Below are 21,168 nucleotides of genomic sequence, written 5' to 3' on the forward strand. Positions count from 1 at the left end.
TAGCACAATAGTGCAGGAACCACATTTTCACAATATAGTCAAACTTCATTCACAGTGTGCATCATAAGAATGCTCATGCAGATACACGCAATACCAATGCACATAGCAGCATTTAAGTCTTAGAAAAAGCATATTGCAGACCAGACCAGAAGCATCACAACTGGACCACAGAAAGGCATCACAATATAGCCAAGCCCGCAATCGAACAACGTTAATTCAAAAAATAAAAACATCAATAACCTCACCCATCATATAACCTAATAGAAACTCACTGAAACCTAACTCACTTCGCCTAGAGACCAGCAAAACAGAATGAAACAAAACCAATAGTTACCCTAACCTCTAACCACTTGTAGTTACCAAATGTATTTTCCCTAATCTTCCGAGTCTCGTGGTGATGATTTGGAGAAGGATTAAATCCATGCGGAAACACTACTCAGTTTGGGAGGACATCAGATTGATTTGAATAAGGATGATGTGGTGGAGACGCTTTTGAGGTAGTACTGGGAATACAATGTGCTTGACTATGAAGAGAAAGTAGTAGATGGTTTTTCATGATGTACATGGCCTATATAATGACCCGACAATGCAAGGAAAGATGTCGTCTCTAGCTGATCTTGAAACAAACCCAGGTGGTTCTAGATTTGAAGTAGTCATAGTTAATCGAACGATTGATCCTGCCCTGGACAAACTGGTGTAAAGTGCACATTGTATAGCATGGGACTGTCCTGTCACTGAGATCGGTATTTTGGTGCAAAGGCTTTCCGAACTTGTTACTAGCCATATAGGATTCCCTGTAAAGGATGCTAATATTATATTAGCAAAATGGACAAAAAGAACCGAAACAGAGAAGAGAAATACAAAAACAGAACAGAAAAAACAGAATCAGTAAAATGATTCAGAACCTTCCAACAACTATGAACCTTCCAACTGAATTTACAACCTCTTATAACCACCTGTTAACCGAATAACCAATTTTGCCAACAAAATGCCAACTGTCAAAACAAACTTCTAACCAACTCAAAAAAAAATCTTCAACCTGGAACCAAAACCAGAACAACTCACTGCTAACTTCTGCACCCTTCAACCTCATCCCAAAAATAAACCATCATAAAACTTCGGCCAAACGACTTTTACTCACGACAGTCAACAACTTCCAAAAGACCTTCGACCTTGAATCCATAATCAACTTCCAACTCATTCATAACAACCTTCATAACTAACCCAATTGTCAACAACCATCTAACAAAACTTCTAACAGAAATCCACATTAAGCCTAACCGAAACTCTACCTCTTCCCGTAACAGAACCAAATTGCGTTTTCTCTCCTTCATTTGACCTTCAAAAATCTTCCTCTAGCTTCAATACCCTTCAAGGATTAACCAACCACAATAACAGACTTTCACACTCTTCTTCAACTAACTGTTTTCATAACAAATTTCTAACTCCATAACAGAATCACTTTCTAACTGTCTTCAACCGTCCTAACCAATTCCAACTCCCACATTCTTAAATATTCGAAAATACCCTCAAACATCTGGAGATGCATTTTTTGACGCATCCAAAGTCACGTTTATCTTCTCTTTTCTAAGTTTCACTCCAATTTTTAAAAAATAGTTTGGACATGCATCTTCGTATCAAATTTGGGTGTATCTAGAGATACATCTCCGAAGTACCCCCTGAACTCATTTATGGGTTTTCTATTCATGCAAATGATTTAAGTAACAACTCAGTGACAAGCTAGCCAATCATCCCATTGTATTTTTCCTTGTACCGGAGGAGACTGAACTTGTTTTGGACATGACATTAAACATGGTGGCTCTCAAAAACATACTCGCCTCTTTAAAATGGAAGAGACCTCTAAATGTTTCAAATATCGAAAATATGCAACATGTGTGCTCGAGACAAAAGGAAGTAAGAGGACCAAGATCTGATATGTAACAACTCTTGGAGCTTTTGGATGATGACGACTATGTTTTGAGGTTCAGAGATTGTAAGGATAAAGTCATTGTTCAAGATAGATTTTGGAGTCATCCTGATTCTGTCAAGTTGTTAAACACACCTTTCCCGCTGTGCTCACAATTAACTTGACATATAAAACAAACAAGTATATACTTCCACTCTTAGAAATTGTTGGTTCTACTTCTACGGAGATGACTTATTCAATCGGTTTTGTATTTTTGAAATCCAAAAAAGAGGAAAACATTACACGGGCTTTGTAAATGTGAAATGTTGAAGGACCAAGAAAGCATGCCACTTATTATAACCATCGATCACTACACCGCACGGATGCAACAATGTTTCCTACATCGTCCGAACTACTTTGTAAGTATCACATAACCAAAAATGTGAAAAGTCAACCTGTGGTTGGCACTAAACACATCAAAGGTGAGGACAGAAAAATCGTCAAATGAGGTGTCGTGGTAGAAAAGATAATGGATGCATGGAATGATGATCGGTCACCATTTTCACTATGTTTTTATTACTTATTCGACAAGAAACCAAGGATTCTTGAGTACTTTGTGCGCATTATGGTACCTTTTGAGTTAGTTTTCATTTCCTTATTTAAGCTTTTATCAATTTTTAGTTTTATTTTGTGTTTTCAGAATTTTATGCTTTGGTTGTTTGTGTTTATGCCTTCCAGGTCCACGTAGAAGATCCAACAGACTCAATGCAAGAAAGTGGAAGGGTACGACATTCGAGGAAAGGATATTTTTCAGTACAGGTAGCCTGACACGGCCACATCTGTCACCTTACACGGGCTGTGTCAGGAGGAAGGCAAATTAAGAACAAGAAATAGCCAAGACAGGGGTTTGACACGACCACCCGTGTCAGTTGACACGGCCCGTGTCAGTTGACACGGCCCGTGTCAGTTGACACGGCCCGTGTCACTTGACACGGCCCGTGTCAATTGACATGGCCCATGTCAGGAGAGATGGATAAGGCAGGGAGCCGACATGGTCACCCGTGTCAGCCTAGGCGCAAAATTACCCAAATTTTGGGATTTTTACCTGGGCTTGAGTAGCAAGGACTATTTGGGGATTTCCAATCATTTCCAAGGGATTTTTCACTATTTTAGGAGAGTTTCTATAAGAGAAGAAGACACTTTGGAACGAGCAGAACACAAAGCATAGAGAATTGTCAACCATCGAGAATTACAAAGATCAAGGAATTCAGAGAGCGGAAGCAATTGAAGATCCAAGTCATCAAATTACTTGTAATGTGTATTTTTTTATCTTGAATCTGTTTTGAATAATATGAGTAGCGAAACCCCCCAATGTTAGGGGGTGTCCTAGATTTAGATCTGTAAGGACTTTGAGTTTACGATTGCATTGATAATATTATTTTTACGGCAATCTTTTAATGTGTTTAATGCTTTCTCTTTCGGACTAATCGAGATTGTTGTATGGTTATCAATTAGGCTGGACCATCATTGGTAAGGTTTTCATAAGATTACTCTGCAGTAGATATCACCTAGGACTAGGGATACCCTGTATGAACCAGAGCATTCTTGATATAATAAGGCTTAATTTCACCGATAATTTCCTATGGACATTTATATTAGGGTTGAATGATTAAAGGTTTTATCATCAAGGGCTTGGGAGAAAATACCCTTGAGAATTGGTAGTAATTGATATTTGTTGATGCAATAGTAACTATGAATTGTTACTGGGGCAAATTATACACCTTCCCTGACATTGTTCCTCTTTCCTTGCAAACCCTTATTTTACAGTATTATTTTATTTGCCTATATTTTTATAAGTTTGAATTCAAAACCCCCCACACTAGTTTTTGTTTAATTGAACGATGATTTGAACTCGATATTCACTTGTAGTCCTTGAGATCGACATTCGGGGAATCTCCCATTTATTACTAAAAAAGGCAAAATAGTACACTTGCTATTTTTCTGATCAAGTTTTTGGCCTCGTTGTTGGGGATTGCCAAAATATAGAGTTTAATTTTAGTTCAATTAAAATTTTGTTGCTCTACAATAAAATTATTTTTCTGTCATTTATATATTTTCATTCACTAATCTGTGTATGCGAGGAGATCCCTCAGCTGAGTTTCTTTTAGACGCAGAAATCGAGAGAACCCTTCAGTGGGGGCTTAGACATGCTAGATTGAATTCCAAAGAAGAAGTTCCCTCTGATCACTCAGATTCAGATTTAGAAAAAGAAACTATGGGTGAAGTTCCTCCAGTTCCACCTCCACCTCCAGAGAGACTCCTTGGTGATTATGGAGGCGTAAATGCACCAGGTGGTAGATTAACAATTGTCAACCAATCGATGAATGTGACTAATTTTGAACTGCATCCTAGCATAATCAACCAACTTGAAAGAAAATCTTTCACCAGAAATGTTAATGAAGATGCAAACAAGCACTTGAAGAGATTTCTGACCATGAGCACTACGTTGAAAATTGATGGTCATACTGATGAAGCAAAGAAGTTAAGAATGTTCTTGTTTACTTTAGCTGAAGAGGCTGAAGAATGGTTATATTCTCTCCCAGCAGGCAGCATTACATCATGGGAAGAGATGGAAATTTCTTTCTTAAATGAGTATTTTCCAGCATCGGTATTTTTGAGAAAAAGGTATGAAATCTTGAACTTCAAGCAGAAGGATGGTGAGTCTTTGGGAGATGCCTACAAAAGATTCAAAAGGGTCTTAGTAGCTTGCCTAACTCATAATATGGATCAGACTGAACAGATGCAGATGTTTGTTAACAGAATGAAACTAAAGACAAAACAGTTGATTGATATAGCAGTCGGTGGCTCAACAAATTTCTCAACAGCCACTGGTATTAAAAAGATTATTGAAGTAATAACTTCCAATGAGCATATGGAATTGTATGATAGGTGTACTAGTAAACTTGATGGAGTGATTTATTTGAAGCTGGAAACTAAAAAAATCCGGTTGAAAGATACAGTAGTTGCTGAAGTGGAAAAGAAATTGAAAGCTATGAACATAGGTACCCAATAGGTAGCTCAAGTTCAACTTTTTCAAACCATCACTTATGAAATCTGTAATGGACCACACCACACTGTGTATTGCTTTTCCACCCCTCAACAAATTGAAGAGATAAAAATTTTGAAGCATAATAACCCCTACTCCAACACTTACAATCCAGGTTGGAAGAATCATCCAAACTTCTCCTAGAAAGATCAGAGAGGGAATGTTCCACAATAGGGTCAAGGTCAATATCAGACTCAATATCAAAAACAACAGCAACAACAAGCTCCAAAGAAAGCAGATTGGGAGATTGCCATTGAAAACATGACCGCTCAATATATGCAATTCCAAGAAGAGACTAGAAACAATCATAAAAACACCATTGCCTCTATTAAAAAATCTTGAAGTTCAGTTGGGTCAGATAGTACAACAAATAGTAAGTTCTCGAACACCAGGTTCCGTACCAAATGAAACAGTTCAAAATCCACAAAATCATGAGAATGTTAATGCTGTCACGACGAAAAAGGAGAGGGCCGCTAAAGATGAAAAAGTTATACCACCTGGAAAGTCAACTGAAGAGAAAAATAAAAAGGATACTAAACCGGTGATTAAGCTATCCTACCCTCAAAGAGTGACAAAGAATGATCCAAGAGAGTCAGACTATGAGAAGTTCATGACAATGTTCAAAAAGATTGAGAGTCATATGTCTTTGTTTGAAGCACTCGAGTGAATAACCGTGTACAAAAAATTCATGGAAGAGGTAATGGCCAAAAAGAAACCAACAGTAGAAGAACCGATAGCCTTGAAGGAAAAATGTAGTGCAAATTCACTAGGGCAGAAAATTTCAAAAAAACAGAAGGACCTTGGAACGGTAACAGTATCATGAAAAATTAAAGAGAGAACTTTAAAAAAGGTACTAATTGATTATGGAGCTAGTGTGAGTCTGATGCCATTATCAATCTATCATAAGTTGGGTATTAAAAATGTCAGTGATAGAAAGACAAATCAGAAGTTTACGGATCACTCGAGAAAGGACGCATATGGTATAACATAAGACGTACTGGTGACAATAGAGGACTTGAGTTTCCCTATTGATTTTGTGATCCTAGACATACCTGAAGATGAAGAGACACCCATCATTCTTGGTCGACCTTTCATGCAGATAAGTTGATGCAATCTCGACATGGACCAAGGCACGATAACCTTAAAATTTTATGATAAATAAATAACATTGAATGCTATTGAAAACAGGGATCTTAAGGTAGAAAAAGAACATAACTATCAAGTAGGCTTCATCAGGACAGAGGTGAGAAGGCAAAGTAACGTACCGACATCAGAAAAAGATGCAAAAGGGCCTTCTCAAGTATCACCACCTCCAACTCATAGTTCTAGTCCAAACAAAAAAGGAAATAAGCAAAAGCCTTATCCTCAAGGACGAGGAACTTGACTGGTAAAGAATGTTTACCCACACGGATAGTGTGGTAAACTATCGAGCCATGCGACGTTAAACGAAGTGTTTCGTGGGAGGCAACTTAGGCATTTTTATTTCTAATTATTGTAACGCCCCAGACTGCTTTCAAGATTATCGACTGACCCCACAAACTAACATGGGTCTTTTCAGCATGTTATGTACTCACTCACACGCTTTCTGTGAAGTTCTTATCTGTTGGGCTACCGAAAAGAAGATGTATCTTGTTAGTATAGGTAGTACCAATTAATCCTTATAAGCCTTCCTTCAACCATGTAGTCCCATGTCTGCACAGTTTCAGGATCCCTCTCATTTCGATGTGAATTCAGTTTTTTCCCTAGAAGTTGTTAGGAGTGTCTCATTGTCATGTCTCGTGCACCGACAACCACTCCCTCTCCCTCGGGTGTAACATGTAACCACTCTTTGGCCTATCTGGCGTTACATGCCCACCAGCTTTCGCTTGGTTTGCCCCGGACCACATCGTACTCGGAGAGGTTTGGCTCTGATACCATTTGTATCGCCTCAAACTACTTTCAGGATTATCAACAGACCCCGCAAACCAACACGGGTCTTTTCAGCATGTTTTGTCCTCACTCACACGCTTTGTGAGAAACTTCTCAGAAGGCCACCCATCTAAATACTACTCCAAGTCAAGCACGCTTAACTATGGAGTTCTTATATGTTAGGCTACCGAAAAAAAGATACATTTTGCTAGTATATGCAGTACACATTAATCCTTATAAGCCTTCGTTCAACCATGCATACTCTCATTCCAATGTGAATTCGGTTTTTTCCTAGAAGTTGCTAGGAGTGTCTCATTGTCATGCCTCGTGCGCTGACAACCACTCCTTCGCCCTCGGGTGTAACATGTAACCACTATTTGGCCTCTCTGGAGTTACATGCCCACTAGCTTCCGCTTGGTTCATCCTCGAACCACATCGTATTGGGAGAGGTCGGGCTCTGATACCATTTGTAACGCCACATACTGCTTTCAGAATTATCGACTGACCCCATAAACCAACACGGGTCTTCTCCGCATGTTTTTTCCTCACTCACATGCTTTTTGGGAAACTTCCCAGAAGGTCACCCATCCAAATACTACTCCAAGTCAAGCTCGCTTAATTATGGAGTTCTTATCTGTTGGGCTACTAAAAAGAATATGCATGTAACACCAAAAAGGCCAAATAGTGGTTATATGTAACACCTGAGGGTGAGGGAGTGGTTGTCTATGCATGAGGCATGACAATGAGACACTCCTAACAACTTCTAAGGAAAAAATTGAATTCACATCGGAATGAGAGGGATCTGGAGACTGTGCATGTATGAGACTGCATGGTTAAAGGAAAGCTTATAAGGATTAATTAGTATTATCTATACCAACAAGATGCATCTTATTTTAGGTAGCCTAACAGATAAGAACTCCATAGTTAAGCGCGCTTGACTTTGAGTAGTATTTGGATGGGTGACCTCCTGGGAAGTTTCCCAGGAAGCATGTGAGTGATGACAAAACATGCTGAAAAGATCCGTGTTGGTTTGTGAGGTCAGTAGGTAATCCTAAAAAGAAGTTTGGGGTGTTACAAATGGTATCAGAGTCAAACCTCTCCAGTACGATGTGGTTCTGGGATGAACCAAGTGGAAGTTGGTGGGCATGTAACGCCAGAGAGGCCAAAGAGTGGTTACATGTTACACCCAAGGGCGACGGAGTGGTTGTCGGTGCACGAGGCATGACAATGAGACACTCCTAGCAACTTCTAGGGGAAAACCAAATTCAGATCGGAATGAGAGGAATCCTAAGGTTGTGCAGGTATGGGGTTGCATGGTTGAAGGAAGGCTTATAAGGATTAATTGGTACTACCTATACGAACAAGATGCATCTTCTTTTAGGTAGCCTAGCCAATAAGAACTCCATAGTTAAGCGTACTTGACTTAGAGTAATATTGGGATGGGTGACCTTCTGAGAAGTTTCTCGGAAAGCGTGTGAGTAAGGATAAAACATGCTGAAAAGGTCCGTGTTGGTTTGTGGGGTCAGTCGATAATCCTGAAAGTAGTTTGAGGTGTTACAAATGGTATCAAAGTCATACCTCTCTCAATACGATGTGGTTCGGGGACGAACCAAGCGGAAGCTGGTGGGCATGTAACGTCAGAGAGGCCAAAGAGTGGTTATATGTTACACCCGGGGGCGAGGGAGTGGTTATCAGTGCACGAGGCATGATAATGAGACACTCATAGAAGCTTCTAGTGAAAAACTGAATTCACATCGGATTCAGCCTCAACCATAACCCTACTATTTTGCATTGTGCTACGATCTTCTTTTGCTTTTGCATAAAATGAATAATTAGAAATGTCGTATGTTGTCCAAGTTATCAAAGTAAATTTTGGCATGTACGACAATCATTTATTTGTCTCAGATGCACCATCATCATTAGAAATCCTCTTATTAAACCAACTTATGAATTCCTTGTTATGCCGTGTCAACAACCACTTGTCATTCATTCGAGATATTTTTTCTTTATAACTGTTTTCTGATTAGCTATGTAAGGTTCAGCTACATTAAGATTATTCAATATATATAAATGTGCTTCAAGTACTACATCCCGATCCATTGACTTAATATTTAAACATCCTCATTAAAAGCCTTCAGTAATCTATGATAAGGATGATTGGGTTTTATAAATTTCCGATACTCAATGTAAACGGTCTTTTTTTCAAACTCATGCTGGTGAAAACATGTATTATATTCACATATAGGACACGCTTTATGTCCTTTGACACTATATCCATCCAAATTACCATATGTAAGAAAGTCGTTGATTATGGAAAATAACGTTGCATGCATCTCAAACTTTTCAACATAATATGCATCATAAATGTCAACACCTTTATCACACAAAAGATTTAAATCCTCAATTAATGGACTTAGATAAACGTCTATGTCGTTTCCAGGTTGTCTTGGTCCAGAAATCATCATACTTAACACCATATGCTTGCGCTTCATGCTCAACCAAGAAGATAGGTTGTAAATCGTGAGAAGAACAGGCTACGAAGAATGGTTAGTACTCAGATTACCAAAGAGGCTCATTCCATTTGTGGCAAGCCCAAGCTTAAGGTTTCTTGGCTCAAGGCCAAAATCCAGAAACAATAAATCATCTTTCTTCTATTGCAAATAATCAACTACATGGCGAATATTTCTATCACATTTTATTTCATCTGCATGCTATCTAATATTCTTTGCATCATTCACATTAGAAAAAAGTATCTTTAAAATTTAAATTATTGGCAAGTACCATAACACTTTAGCAGGAGGACACTTCTTACTAACACTGTCATTGTCATCACCATTGTCGTTCTTCAACTTGTAGCGCGACTCACCATATTTTGCACATTGATCCAAATTTTCATACTCTTTCTTGTATAATATGCAATCATTAGGGTATGCATGTATTTTGACATACTCCAAACCCATTGGACACAATATCTTTTTGGCCTCATAATAACGATCCAACAAATTGTTATCTTATGGTAGCATTTGTTTCAAAAAATCAAGCAATTATGTGAAACTTTTATCCGACCACCCACCTTTTGCCTTTAGATTAAACAATTTTAACAATGCAGGCAATCGTGTAAAACTGGTGCACCCCTTATATAAAGGCACATCTTTTTCACTATATAAAGTATCGTAACTATGGGCTTTCATATAAGATGATTATCCAATACATAGATCATATCTTCTAGTCAATCATCCATATCTTCATCCTCTTCATCCATTTGTGACATTGCATTTCGATTACTTCTAGTGGTAAATATGGAACATATCCATGGGAGGGTACGCGATTTATATTGGTGTTCCGATTCATGTGGATATGTCACTTATCCCAGCGACTTGAATGAAGAATATGTGATTTATACTTAATATTTAACTCAAGGATATTCGATGATTCCCGATGCTCCTAGTAGAGCAATATATGATCTATTATGATATTCTCAATGATGGACATATGATTTATTCATGGGAGGATATGTGATTTATCTTGGTAATCTGGTCATATGAATATGTGATTTATTCATTGATTCAGTCATATGTCATATGATTTGACCTAGTACCCATAACAAAAATATGTCGTCTATCATAGTGAGTCAGTAAAGGGAATATGATTTGTTCGGGTCTAGCCAATAGAGGAATATGTGATTTACTCTGATACTCTGATTTGTGGGTATGGTGATTTATCATGTAATCATGTCAAGTTCATAAGTACTAGATTGTTGATATTAGGATCTGGATGAAAGATGACCTTGAAGGGATATGAGATTTTCCTATTAGTTGATTTTGGGACATGAGAGAATACCATGATGGGTAGTGATAGATTATATAGTTTAGTTCAGGAATCCACTGAGATTAATATCTCACCCCACATTGTTCTCTTAATTTTTTCTTCAGATGGGCAGGTGCTTGGGTTAGATTTGCAGCATGAGACTTTACATTGAAGATCTGTTGGATCGTATTTCTGTTGCGATTAAGATTTATGTATGAAAGGCGACGTATCTATTAGACTTGTTGTATTGAAAAAAAAATTAGTCCAGTTCCATACTATAATTTCTAATTTAGAGTCCGTTTGTTTTAGCTTTTTATTAAAATGATTTTTCTAGTGTAACATAATTTTGTGTGAACGAAATTTATAAAGAAACTTTTCATTAAGGCTTCAAATTAAAATTTTATTTGAATAGTTATTCTTAAAATGTTATTTTAGATATTTTATTATTTTATTGAAACTTTTTTTGAATATCAAAATTTCAAAAAATCACTTGATTTTGAAATTATATCAAATAGTTTTTCATAAAGTTCATTTTTGAAATACATTTTTTTTAAAATTATAATTTCGACTATATTTTAAACTTCAATAATGTGTGTTTATATTATAAGATGTTTAAATTAGTCTTTTAATTTAGAAAAAATAGAGATAAAAAAACTTATAATATTTTAAAAAACAGTTTTATAAAATTCATTTTTAAAAATAGATTTTTTTTTTAAAGTTAAAACAAATATATGCCCTTATTCCGTATCAATAGTTAATAATGTGATTGTTATTCTAAACTTGTAATTACAGTATTAGTATTACATGTAATTCAAAACTCAAAAATCTATTATATTCATGATCAGAGTTACCGGTGTAATTGTTTTCTATACATGTATTGTTGGTTCTTTAAGAAAAGTATATACATCTTTGAGAGAAGCATATTCAAATAAACTCACATTTTTAAGAGATGCATATTTAAACATTATTTTTGTCAATAATAATATAAATTTTAATATTACTTATGCTTTGGAGATATTAAAAAGTTTAAAGGGTAAAGATACTAGGAAGTGTAACTAACGAACATATAATAATAACGAAGAAGAAAAGACAACTATATGAGATGTTTTCAGAATCATTTCATTAATAAGTCTTTTACAAAAGTGGTCACTAAGCAAAAAAGAAGAAGCATAAGACAAGTTGGTTATAAACCCTTTCAAGCGTTAGAAAAGATGGAGGAAGGAAAGTTATCCAAAAATCACTATGGGATTTTGTGTGGTACGATGAAGAGAAAGATGAAAGATCTGAGAGATGTCAGCTTCAAGCATCGGCGGAGAGAGTAATGAAACAGCTCATAGTATTGCTAGGGTTTCAGTTGACTTGGGCCAGGGTAGGTTAGATATTGGACTCCAGACCTAAATTGTTACACACAATGTAAACTGAATATTTTTGGAGAATTTTTAATGCACCATATATGTTTCTTACGCACTACACAATTTTTTTAAAATGCTCCCAATTTTCGGCGATGCATCTTTGACGCACCAAATTCTGATTAAACGTTAAAATATTCCGGAGATGCATTTTCGTAACAATTTAAAATATATATCCTGGATCACACTCAGAAGACATTCTACAATTTAAAATATTCTAGAGATGCATCTCCGTTTATTTTACGGAGATACATCTTCGTAACTTATCATAATAGAATTGTTCATGATATGTTTTGTTTATGTTTTCTCATATGAAGATTTAAACCATACAAGTGATATGCAAAAAAGACATAAGTATAGATGGTCCAAAAATGTCATATATAAATTAAAGACCAATAAATGTCAAAAAAGTCGAGAACAACGATAAAGTAGAATGATGTCAAAATAAAATACAATCCATAGTAGTACTATTACTGATATATACTAATGCACTATTGTGTATGTCTGACTATGTCGCATTTTCCTCCTCTTCCAGCTCTACCTCCTCGACCATCAATCCACCAATCCTCTGGCGTTGTCTTCGGTACATCAATGCCCCCTGTGCCTCCGTCATGATGGCATCTAGGACCTGCCTCACATCAGACCCATCAAGAAAGATACCTCTGTCAATGCCTACCTGCGTAATATCCATAATACGGTGGCATCTAAGCGAGGCATCCTCAACATAATCTAACTATGTCTGGTTGTCCTCTAATATCTCCTAATGAGCTGGCCTAGATGGGACTCCTGGAGCAGCATACACCATGTACGGATGTGACATCCTGAAAAACCATATGATATACCCTTCGACGTAGCTCCAGTCATTCACAGCTATGATACTATGTGCCTCCTCTGGCACCAGATGACTCTCATAATCATCAAACATGTCATCTACCTGTATACGTGTCAAAGTAGGAGGAACAAAGATAACATGGTGTCTAGGAATGGTTTGAGTGTAGCCAAACTGCCACATGACGCACTCAGGCAGATGAGGAGCAGTGACACATAATTTGCAGGTCAACCATCTAGAGTATAACATTATCTCGTCAAATGGCTGCATCTGACTATGATCGACATAGCTGTTGAAGTGCATTTCCTCGACAATCAAGTAGTCAAGATACATTTTAAAAGGCTCAATCGCTTAGTTCCCTATAAGCGGGGAAAAAGCAGTAGCACGCGGCATATCCTCAGTGTAAATCTTAACACTCGCCCTATTGGAGATGCGCGAGAAATGTTGAAGGATCCAAGCCTGAAATGAAAAGTTTGGATCACGCGAATAAATCAATAATGACTTTGCAAAGATGAAATGAAAACGACAAAGAAACATTAAAATACCAATAATTATTACCGTCAATAGTGTGACGATGCTTGTGACCTGCTTCGTCTTCCATATACAACTCTCTCTCAACTTCGACTACATGTAAACCAAACAAGTGGGCCCCCAACTGTACTCATGGATCCGCTCGAAATCGAGTAAGTACCATAGGTAGACGACATCTGTATAAGTGGCACTCATGTCCAAAAAAATGGCAGTGCCAACCAAATATAGCAGGTATGCTCTCATAGCATGCGCTATGTGGAGCCCTACCTACTCGTCATCACTTGTGGCCTGATATGCTATATGTAGCTCATTTGTATATATCTTCTTCAGGTATTCAAACCTAACATGAGCACCCATGATCCTATCCAACTCCTCATTCGCCTCCCCTGGGTTAGCCCATAGATAGTCTACCATCTTATGATGTGTCTCGTCTTTGGTAATCCTTCCATGATCTAGGAGTCTCCCCCCAATCGAAAGATATTACAAATATGAGACATCGGCGAGTGTGATAGTCATCTCACCAAGAAGGAGATGAAATGACGAGGTCTCTGAGTGCCATCTATCCACGAATGCATTAAGCATCCCGTGGTTTACCGTAGTATAACCGGTCATGCACAAGTCATTCAGGCCAAATGAGGACAAAACCCCCTAAAATCAATCATCATTCGAATAAGGCAAGCCAATAATATTTCGCATGTGGTTAATAAACTTCTGCGGATCACGCTTATAAAAAAAATCAATGTTAGACATTTGTCAATTAAAATTAACGTAAATAAAAAAAATGAATTCAACTAATGCTACCTCTCCTTCCCAGATATGTCTGGCAATATGGTCTAGGTAAAGAGGCAGTAATGACAAATCAAAAAGGCCTCCTCCAAATGCCTCTGGCTCAGCACCTGCAACCACTAGAGGTGGCACTGGATCAACAACATCAGAAGTAAGAGGTGGCACAAACTCAGAAGCATATATATTAGGAGGTGGCACTGGTGAATCGGGTACCTGGTGCCTACGGAAGGATGGAGCGAGTGATGCGTCAAATGGTAAATCATGTTTCCTACGGGAAGAAGAATATGGAGTGACATGAGGGGTAGCGCGAGCCCCATAAGTAGATGGTTCTGCATGACCAGAGGGACTAGGAGCCTCTGAAACCTGTTGACTTTTCTTCCGCTGAACTGATGTGTGCTGAGCAACCCTTTCGTGCCTCGGTCTATCGTGTCTATCATCCATTATGCCTGTAAGTTAAAGTATAGCAGAAAACTAGTGAGGGAAACAACACCACATGCAAGATTTTTAAAAAAAAAAAGTACTGAGAAAATTCCACTAGAATCTAGGAAACTAAAACGCTGAAAAATTCTGGAGATGCATCTCTGGAACTTTACATATTACTTTTCTACGTTAATTTAATTTAAATTTGATGTAAAATAATTGATCGTATAATTGTATCTCTATCAAAGTATATAAACAAAAACAAAATCATTTTAATATTACTTTATTTTATGATTTTGCTATTGAAGTTGTCAATTGTTAAAACAGAAAAGAATGTCTTTTAAATCGATGACAAATTTTTGGTTTTCTTTCGTTTAAACCCGTAATATAATATTGAAAACCATTTATAATCAATGATACGATAATCCTATAATTTTTTTAAATAACTCTGGTATTAATTTTTATATAATTGTAGGCACATATAAAGTGGTTGGAACAAAAGAAAGATTAAATGATGCTCCTTCACCACAAGACGGTGAGAAACGACCTGATTTGTGTCCAGATCATCCTCAAGAATGTATTCAAAGTTGTGCACAAAAGGGTATCACTTTCGGTAGCGCTTGTCAATGAGCCTTATGTTGCTGCGGAATATAGCATATATATCTTTGTACAAATTTATGTACACATACTATCGTATGACTGCTATCAAATGAAAAAATAAATACATAAATTTCAGTTTCAGAATGCATCGTGCAACCACAAGTTTAAAATTATTTATAGGAGTGTTAATTGATGTGAGTTAACCCGTAAATCTATTGATTTAAGTTGAGCAAATTCATAAATTATTCGAACTCGCTTATTTATGGGTATATCCAACTTGATTAATAATAATCAGTATTAACATAATTTTTCCAAAATAATATATCTATTTAACATCAATACTATTACTACTAGACCATGAATTTAAATAATTCTAAGATTAAATATTATTTCTGATTTCATTTTATATAACTTTCACGTTACATATCTCATTAAAATAAAGTATTTTGTGACATTTTCTACTATTATCAAGTGGATGAATTTTATGGACATTATATAATGTGTTTCATACAAGATGGGTGTTACAAATAAGTGTAATTTTATCGAATTGTGTTATTATATTTTTATAATTAAAAAAATTATTTAAAAAATTATTTTTTATTTGAAACACAACCCACAAATTCAATCTAACTCAACTCATAAATGAACAGGTCGATTTTGTTTAATTTGATTTTGAAATTTTGGGTTGGACGATGAACTCAACTCATTAAAGTTTGAAGGAATTGGATAACGGATTAGACCAAACAAAGTTCAATCCAACCCGTATTCATCGCTATCCAACACTAATGAAGGTTGACTCAGTTGGTAAGGAGTTGTCTCACATACTAAGAGGTTGTGACTTTAACCTTTACAACCAATGTAAAATATCATTGGTGAGTAATATGTAATCGATCACTGGGATGTGTTTTTGATACTTGAGGTAGTACATTGTTTTATGATTGAAATGATCGGAAAAAATTTGATTAATCTTTTAAAATAGTGTTTTTAATTTTGTGCATCTCGATAAATGATGTCCACTAACCAAAAAGAGGAGTTTCTAAGTGTTTCATCGAAATTAGGTGCAAATAAAACTGATTTGGGGTGTAGAAGAACCATAAAGTCCGGCACATGACATAAAATGCAACAAGGAGGCGAACTGAGTTAAGTCCACTCGATTGACACCTTAAGGAAATTGATTGGAAGAGCTTGACGCACAAATTTTCAAATCAAATCCAAGCTAAATGCATGCTCCAAAGTAATTAAATCCCATAATTGATGATGAACATTCAAAATCAAGAAAGACTCGATTAATCAACTCATTGGGGACATTAACCAATCAATTGACACACTTAATTTGGAATGACTTCGATTTGATTTTCAATAAGGATAACCCTCGTTAATTTCTTCCTAAAATACACTATCAAAATGTTAGAAGACGCATTTAATCAACAAGAAATACACTATCAACACTCATCTTCCAAACTAAAATACGATAATCAATCAAATTTTATTTGTTCTTTCATAGATTAAAGAAGATTAATTGGTCATAGGCCCCTTTCTTCCAAAACTATTTGGATACTAGCTGTAGAGCTCGCTTTTCGAATACTCGTCTTATGTTATGGAACTATGACTCAATTTGCCTCACATCTTTCATAAAAAATTTGGATGAAAAAGGATTAATTGGGTGTAGGCCTCTTTCTTCCCCGAGTATTTGGATATTTGTTGTAGAGCTTGTTTTTTGAATGCTCGTCATCTAGTTAAAAACCATTTCAACCAATTAAACCAATCTTTTTCCACACTAGCATGACCGCAAACTTTTTCATAAATGAATAATGTTTTATACATTCTACCATGATTCAAACAATTGCTTATGTCTCTCATGCGCGATCATACAAGAAATGTTTAACTTCTAGAATGCGACATAAACATCTTTCATTAAAATAAACCAACAAACAATCATTTTCTACAAATAACTACGTAGCTTTGAATTCCTCATTACAGTAGAGGACGTAGAGCGATATTCAACGTCTCATCAAGCACCCTATTAAAAAAACCGTTTTGATCTGCATTTTCTTTCAGCAATGAATAAATAAGAGTAAACACAAACATTTTTAAGCTAACACCTCACACAAAACTAATTAAATGATTCTCATTGAATACAATGGATGTGAAAGGTGCTAATATCTTCCCCTCGCATAACTGACTCCTGAACCCGATTCGAATCAAGTTAAAAGTGTGATTCGAGCTATAGGTTTTGAAAAGTTTTTGTTCGCCTCTGTTCAATTTGATTTTAGTTAGGATATGTACATGATTCGGTTCATGCATATAAAATCTCAATTTTTCATGATTTTCAAAACACTTTAAGATTTTCCTTTCAACCTGACTAGAACCAACACCACATATGGTTTTCGTTCCACTAACTCAATAAATTGACTAAAAGTATCATGATCAAACTCAAATGCAAATAATTGGATTATGCATACAAAAAAAATCAATTCAAAACTTGATTCAATGACGCCACTGCCTCCACCGCAACCTATTCAACCGCCATCGCCACCACCACCACCAAATCCGAAGCCGCAATCACAACCTATTCAACCTCCTCCTCCAGTTCAGGTCAATCAAAATCATGACCTTCAACAGAGGAACAACCCTAGGTCTTCCAATTAAGTTGATGTAGTTGCCGAGTGATAACATGAAACTATATCACATTTTTAGACTTGATTTAACTAGATTATATTGTTATTTGATTCAATTTATTTTATATTATTCGATATTACTCGGTAGTTTCCTTATTATTTATTTCAGGTATCATTATTTAAAGCACACGCGAAAAAGAAAGAAAAGGGGTGCAAAAAGAAGATTTCCTATGAAAAGTAGCTCACCAAAGCCCAGCCCACATTTGGAACAAAGGAAATGGCTGTCACGACCGCCACACTCACGTGCCGAGCGTAACGTCCCCAAAACCTAGTGGTACGACCGTAACACATAGTGTGACGGACGTCACGCATTCCATCCTACATTTTAGGCTTGACGTGCGTAACAGAGTGGACGGTTCCCCCTAAAATTCCTCCTGCACTCGTTGACGCTTTGAACCACACTAAAGACCAATTCAAGGAAACGGTTATTTGGAGAGTGAATATAAATAGACCACAGGAAAGCCAATTGGGCTCTTCTGCTCTCTCTCTTCTCCGTGCAATTATTTTTCCAGCAATATTTTCCATCACTCTAAACTTCCAAGCAATTTATTTTCTTTTCTTTTCTAGTTTAATTTCCGAAGCAAACAATTTATTTTCTCACGATAGTTTCTACACCGGAAACTATTGTGTAATTTTTACTGGATCTAACCTTACGTTAGATCATAGTATTTTAATTCCTTGTTTTAGAATTGTGAAGAACAAATCCAACCGGCTTCTGGTGGAGTGTTCGAGCATCGAAGCTAAGAGATAAAATCCAGAATTCTATTATTTTTCCAGGTTCATTAATTAATTAATTTATTGTTTTAATTTACATATGCTTTGTTCCGCTATTTATATATATTGTTTGTTTGATATGACTGTATTTATGCATGATTATTGTTTGTGCATGTTTATCATGTCTGGCTAATTAATTTAGATATCGGTATGTAAAGTAAACGGAATAAAGGAATCAAAGTTGAGTTGGTTTAAATTTATTTCAGAATATAGTCACTCTTTTTCTGGTCTCAATTTACAAAGTTAATACCAAGGTTTTTGTACGAGAGTAAAAGACATACAGAAGTTAAAATCAATAGAACGACGGTTTGAGCTTTTAACTGGACAGTGTAAATTGAACATTAACTTTAAATCAGGGCGAGAGCAATTTTTAAGGTTAATTAAATTCTAATCATTTTCAAAAATTATTTTTAAAGGTTAAATGTGAGGACGAGAGTTAAGCATTTAAGTTTAATCATATAATCTAAGTCAATAGAGCGAGAGTTTGAGACGAGGGTGTTTAAACGGTTAGTATTTTCTCAAAAGGAGTTTCCATAGATTCTATTATTTTCAAAAAGTGATTTTAGATTTAACGAAATAGTGAGAGCGTATGTTAAAATATAAAGTCATAGTCTAATTCAACAGAGCGAGAGTTTGAGGAAAAGACTTTTAATTAATAGTGCCTACTAAAAAGACTTATTTTAAAAGTAAGAAATAGACCAACGAAGATTTGATTCCCTAATTACGACGAACTACATACTGATATCCATGTTATTTGATATTTTATCTAGATCCAAATTTAGTTTTACTCTTTCCCCCTAATCATTAAAGTATCATCCGCCTTAGCTTTACGCAGTAACCCTAGAAAAACGGTAAATCGATTCATTAAGTCCCTGTGGGATCGATATCTTTTAAAACTACGCGATTAGGCTGTGCACTTGCAGTTAGTATCCCAATAGACTCATAAAGTCGCGATCAAGTTTTTGGCGCCGTTGCCAGGGACTTTTATTTAGTCGATATCATAACTCTCCTGTTACGCTGTAGAGACTAAGGCAATTTTTATTTTTTCCATTTTCCGTTGATTTGTATGCCACACACTCGCTCACAAGGCGAACCGTACTACTTACGAATCAACGACGTTGAACGATATCTCCGATTATTACGACGAATCCGGGAGTATCGTGCTACGAACAATCTTCCTCCAATCGAAATTCCTGATCTCAAAAATCTCCTTCCTTTAACGATACCAGCGATGGCCGAACCAGCTCGTGCTCTTCGAGATTACGCTGGTCCATCACAAGATGAGTCGCATTCGAGTATTGCTCCACCCGCAATCAAAGCGAACAACTTCGAACTTAAACCTTCGCTGCTGCACGCAGTGCAACAGAATCAATTCTCTGGAAATCCTACCGAGGATCCAAACCTTCATTTATTCGTATTTGTCCAATACGCTGACACGGTTAAAGTTAATGGTGTCACTTAAGAGGCAATTCGACTTCGTCTTTTTCCTTTCTCGTTAAGAGATAAAGCTAGAAGATGGCTTCAGTCTCTTCCTTCCAACTCAGTCACCACATGGAATGAGTTGAAGAAAGTCTTTCTTGCCCGATATTTTCCTCCAAGCAAAACAGCTATGTTGAGAGCCCAGATAAATGGATTTAAGCAAAAGGATAATGAATCTCTCTTCGAAGCCTGGGAAAGATACAAGGACATGATGAGACTTTGCCCACACCATGGTTTAGAGGACTGGTTAGTAATTCACACCTTCTACAATGGTCTCTTGTACAACACAAGGTTAACAATAGACGCCGCCTCCGGTGGTGCGCTTATGGATAAACCTTATGCCGACGCTTATCAACTTATCGAGAGCATGGCCCAAAATCATTATCAGTGGGGAAGTGACCGAACAATGGTAGAAAAACCTCAAACAAAAGGAGGCATGTACGAGATAAGTAGCCTTGATCATGTTAATGCAAAAAGTGGATGCTCTTGCCCAAAAAATTGAAAGTTTAAATGTATCACCTCCAGCCACCGTGGTTGCCGTGACTCAAAATTGCGAAGTCTGTGGAATTCAAGGTCACACTCCTACAGATTGTCAACTCCTAACAGGAATTCAAACAGAGCAGGTGAACTATGCTCAAGGAAATCCTTACCCGCATACCTATAACTCAAACTGGAAGAACCATCCTAATTTTTCATATAAAAGCAATAACGCTTTATACGCACCAGGTCAAGCTCCCAGTCAAGCTCCAGCTATACCTCCTGGATATCAAAAGCCGACCCCATCTACACCTAACAATAACGTTCCTAGGAAATCCAACTTGGAAATCATGATGGAGAACTTCATAGCTTCTCAACAGCAAACCAATAAAGAGTTCTTAAACCAGAATGTACACACTAGCGAACAGATTAAACAACTAGCAAGTCGAGTAGATGCC

At 36.7% G+C, this 21,168-nt stretch overlaps 1 protein-coding gene and 1 non-coding gene across 2 annotated transcripts; both read right to left on the minus strand.

The window, feature by feature from the left end:
• Window positions 1–12,896: 12,896 nt before the first annotated feature.
• On the minus strand, window positions 12,897–13,298 carry LOC127081880 (uncharacterized). The gene has a single exon (XM_051022109.1). The coding sequence runs from the start codon at window positions 13,296–13,298 to the stop codon at window positions 12,897–12,899; it is 402 nt and encodes a 133-aa protein (XP_050878066.1).
• A 7,065-nt stretch (window positions 13,299–20,363) lies between these two features.
• Window positions 20,364–20,470, minus strand: LOC127090300 (small nucleolar RNA R71). Its single transcript, XR_007791823.1, has one exon. It is a non-coding gene; the product is annotated as a small nucleolar RNA R71 (small nucleolar RNA).
• Between the last annotated feature and the right edge of the window lie 698 nt (window positions 20,471–21,168).

Source organism: Lathyrus oleraceus, chromosome 5 (assembly GCF_024323335.1).
Source record: "Lathyrus oleraceus cultivar Zhongwan6 chromosome 5, CAAS_Psat_ZW6_1.0, whole genome shotgun sequence".
In the NCBI taxonomy this organism is placed as follows: domain Eukaryota; kingdom Viridiplantae; phylum Streptophyta; class Magnoliopsida; order Fabales; family Fabaceae; genus Lathyrus; species Lathyrus oleraceus.

Bases quoted from the DNA above. Each gene is read 5' to 3' on its own strand.
- LOC127081880 (XM_051022109.1), bottom strand. From the start codon at position 13,298: ATGTATCTTGACTACTTGATTGTCGAGGAAATGCACTTCAACAGCTAT.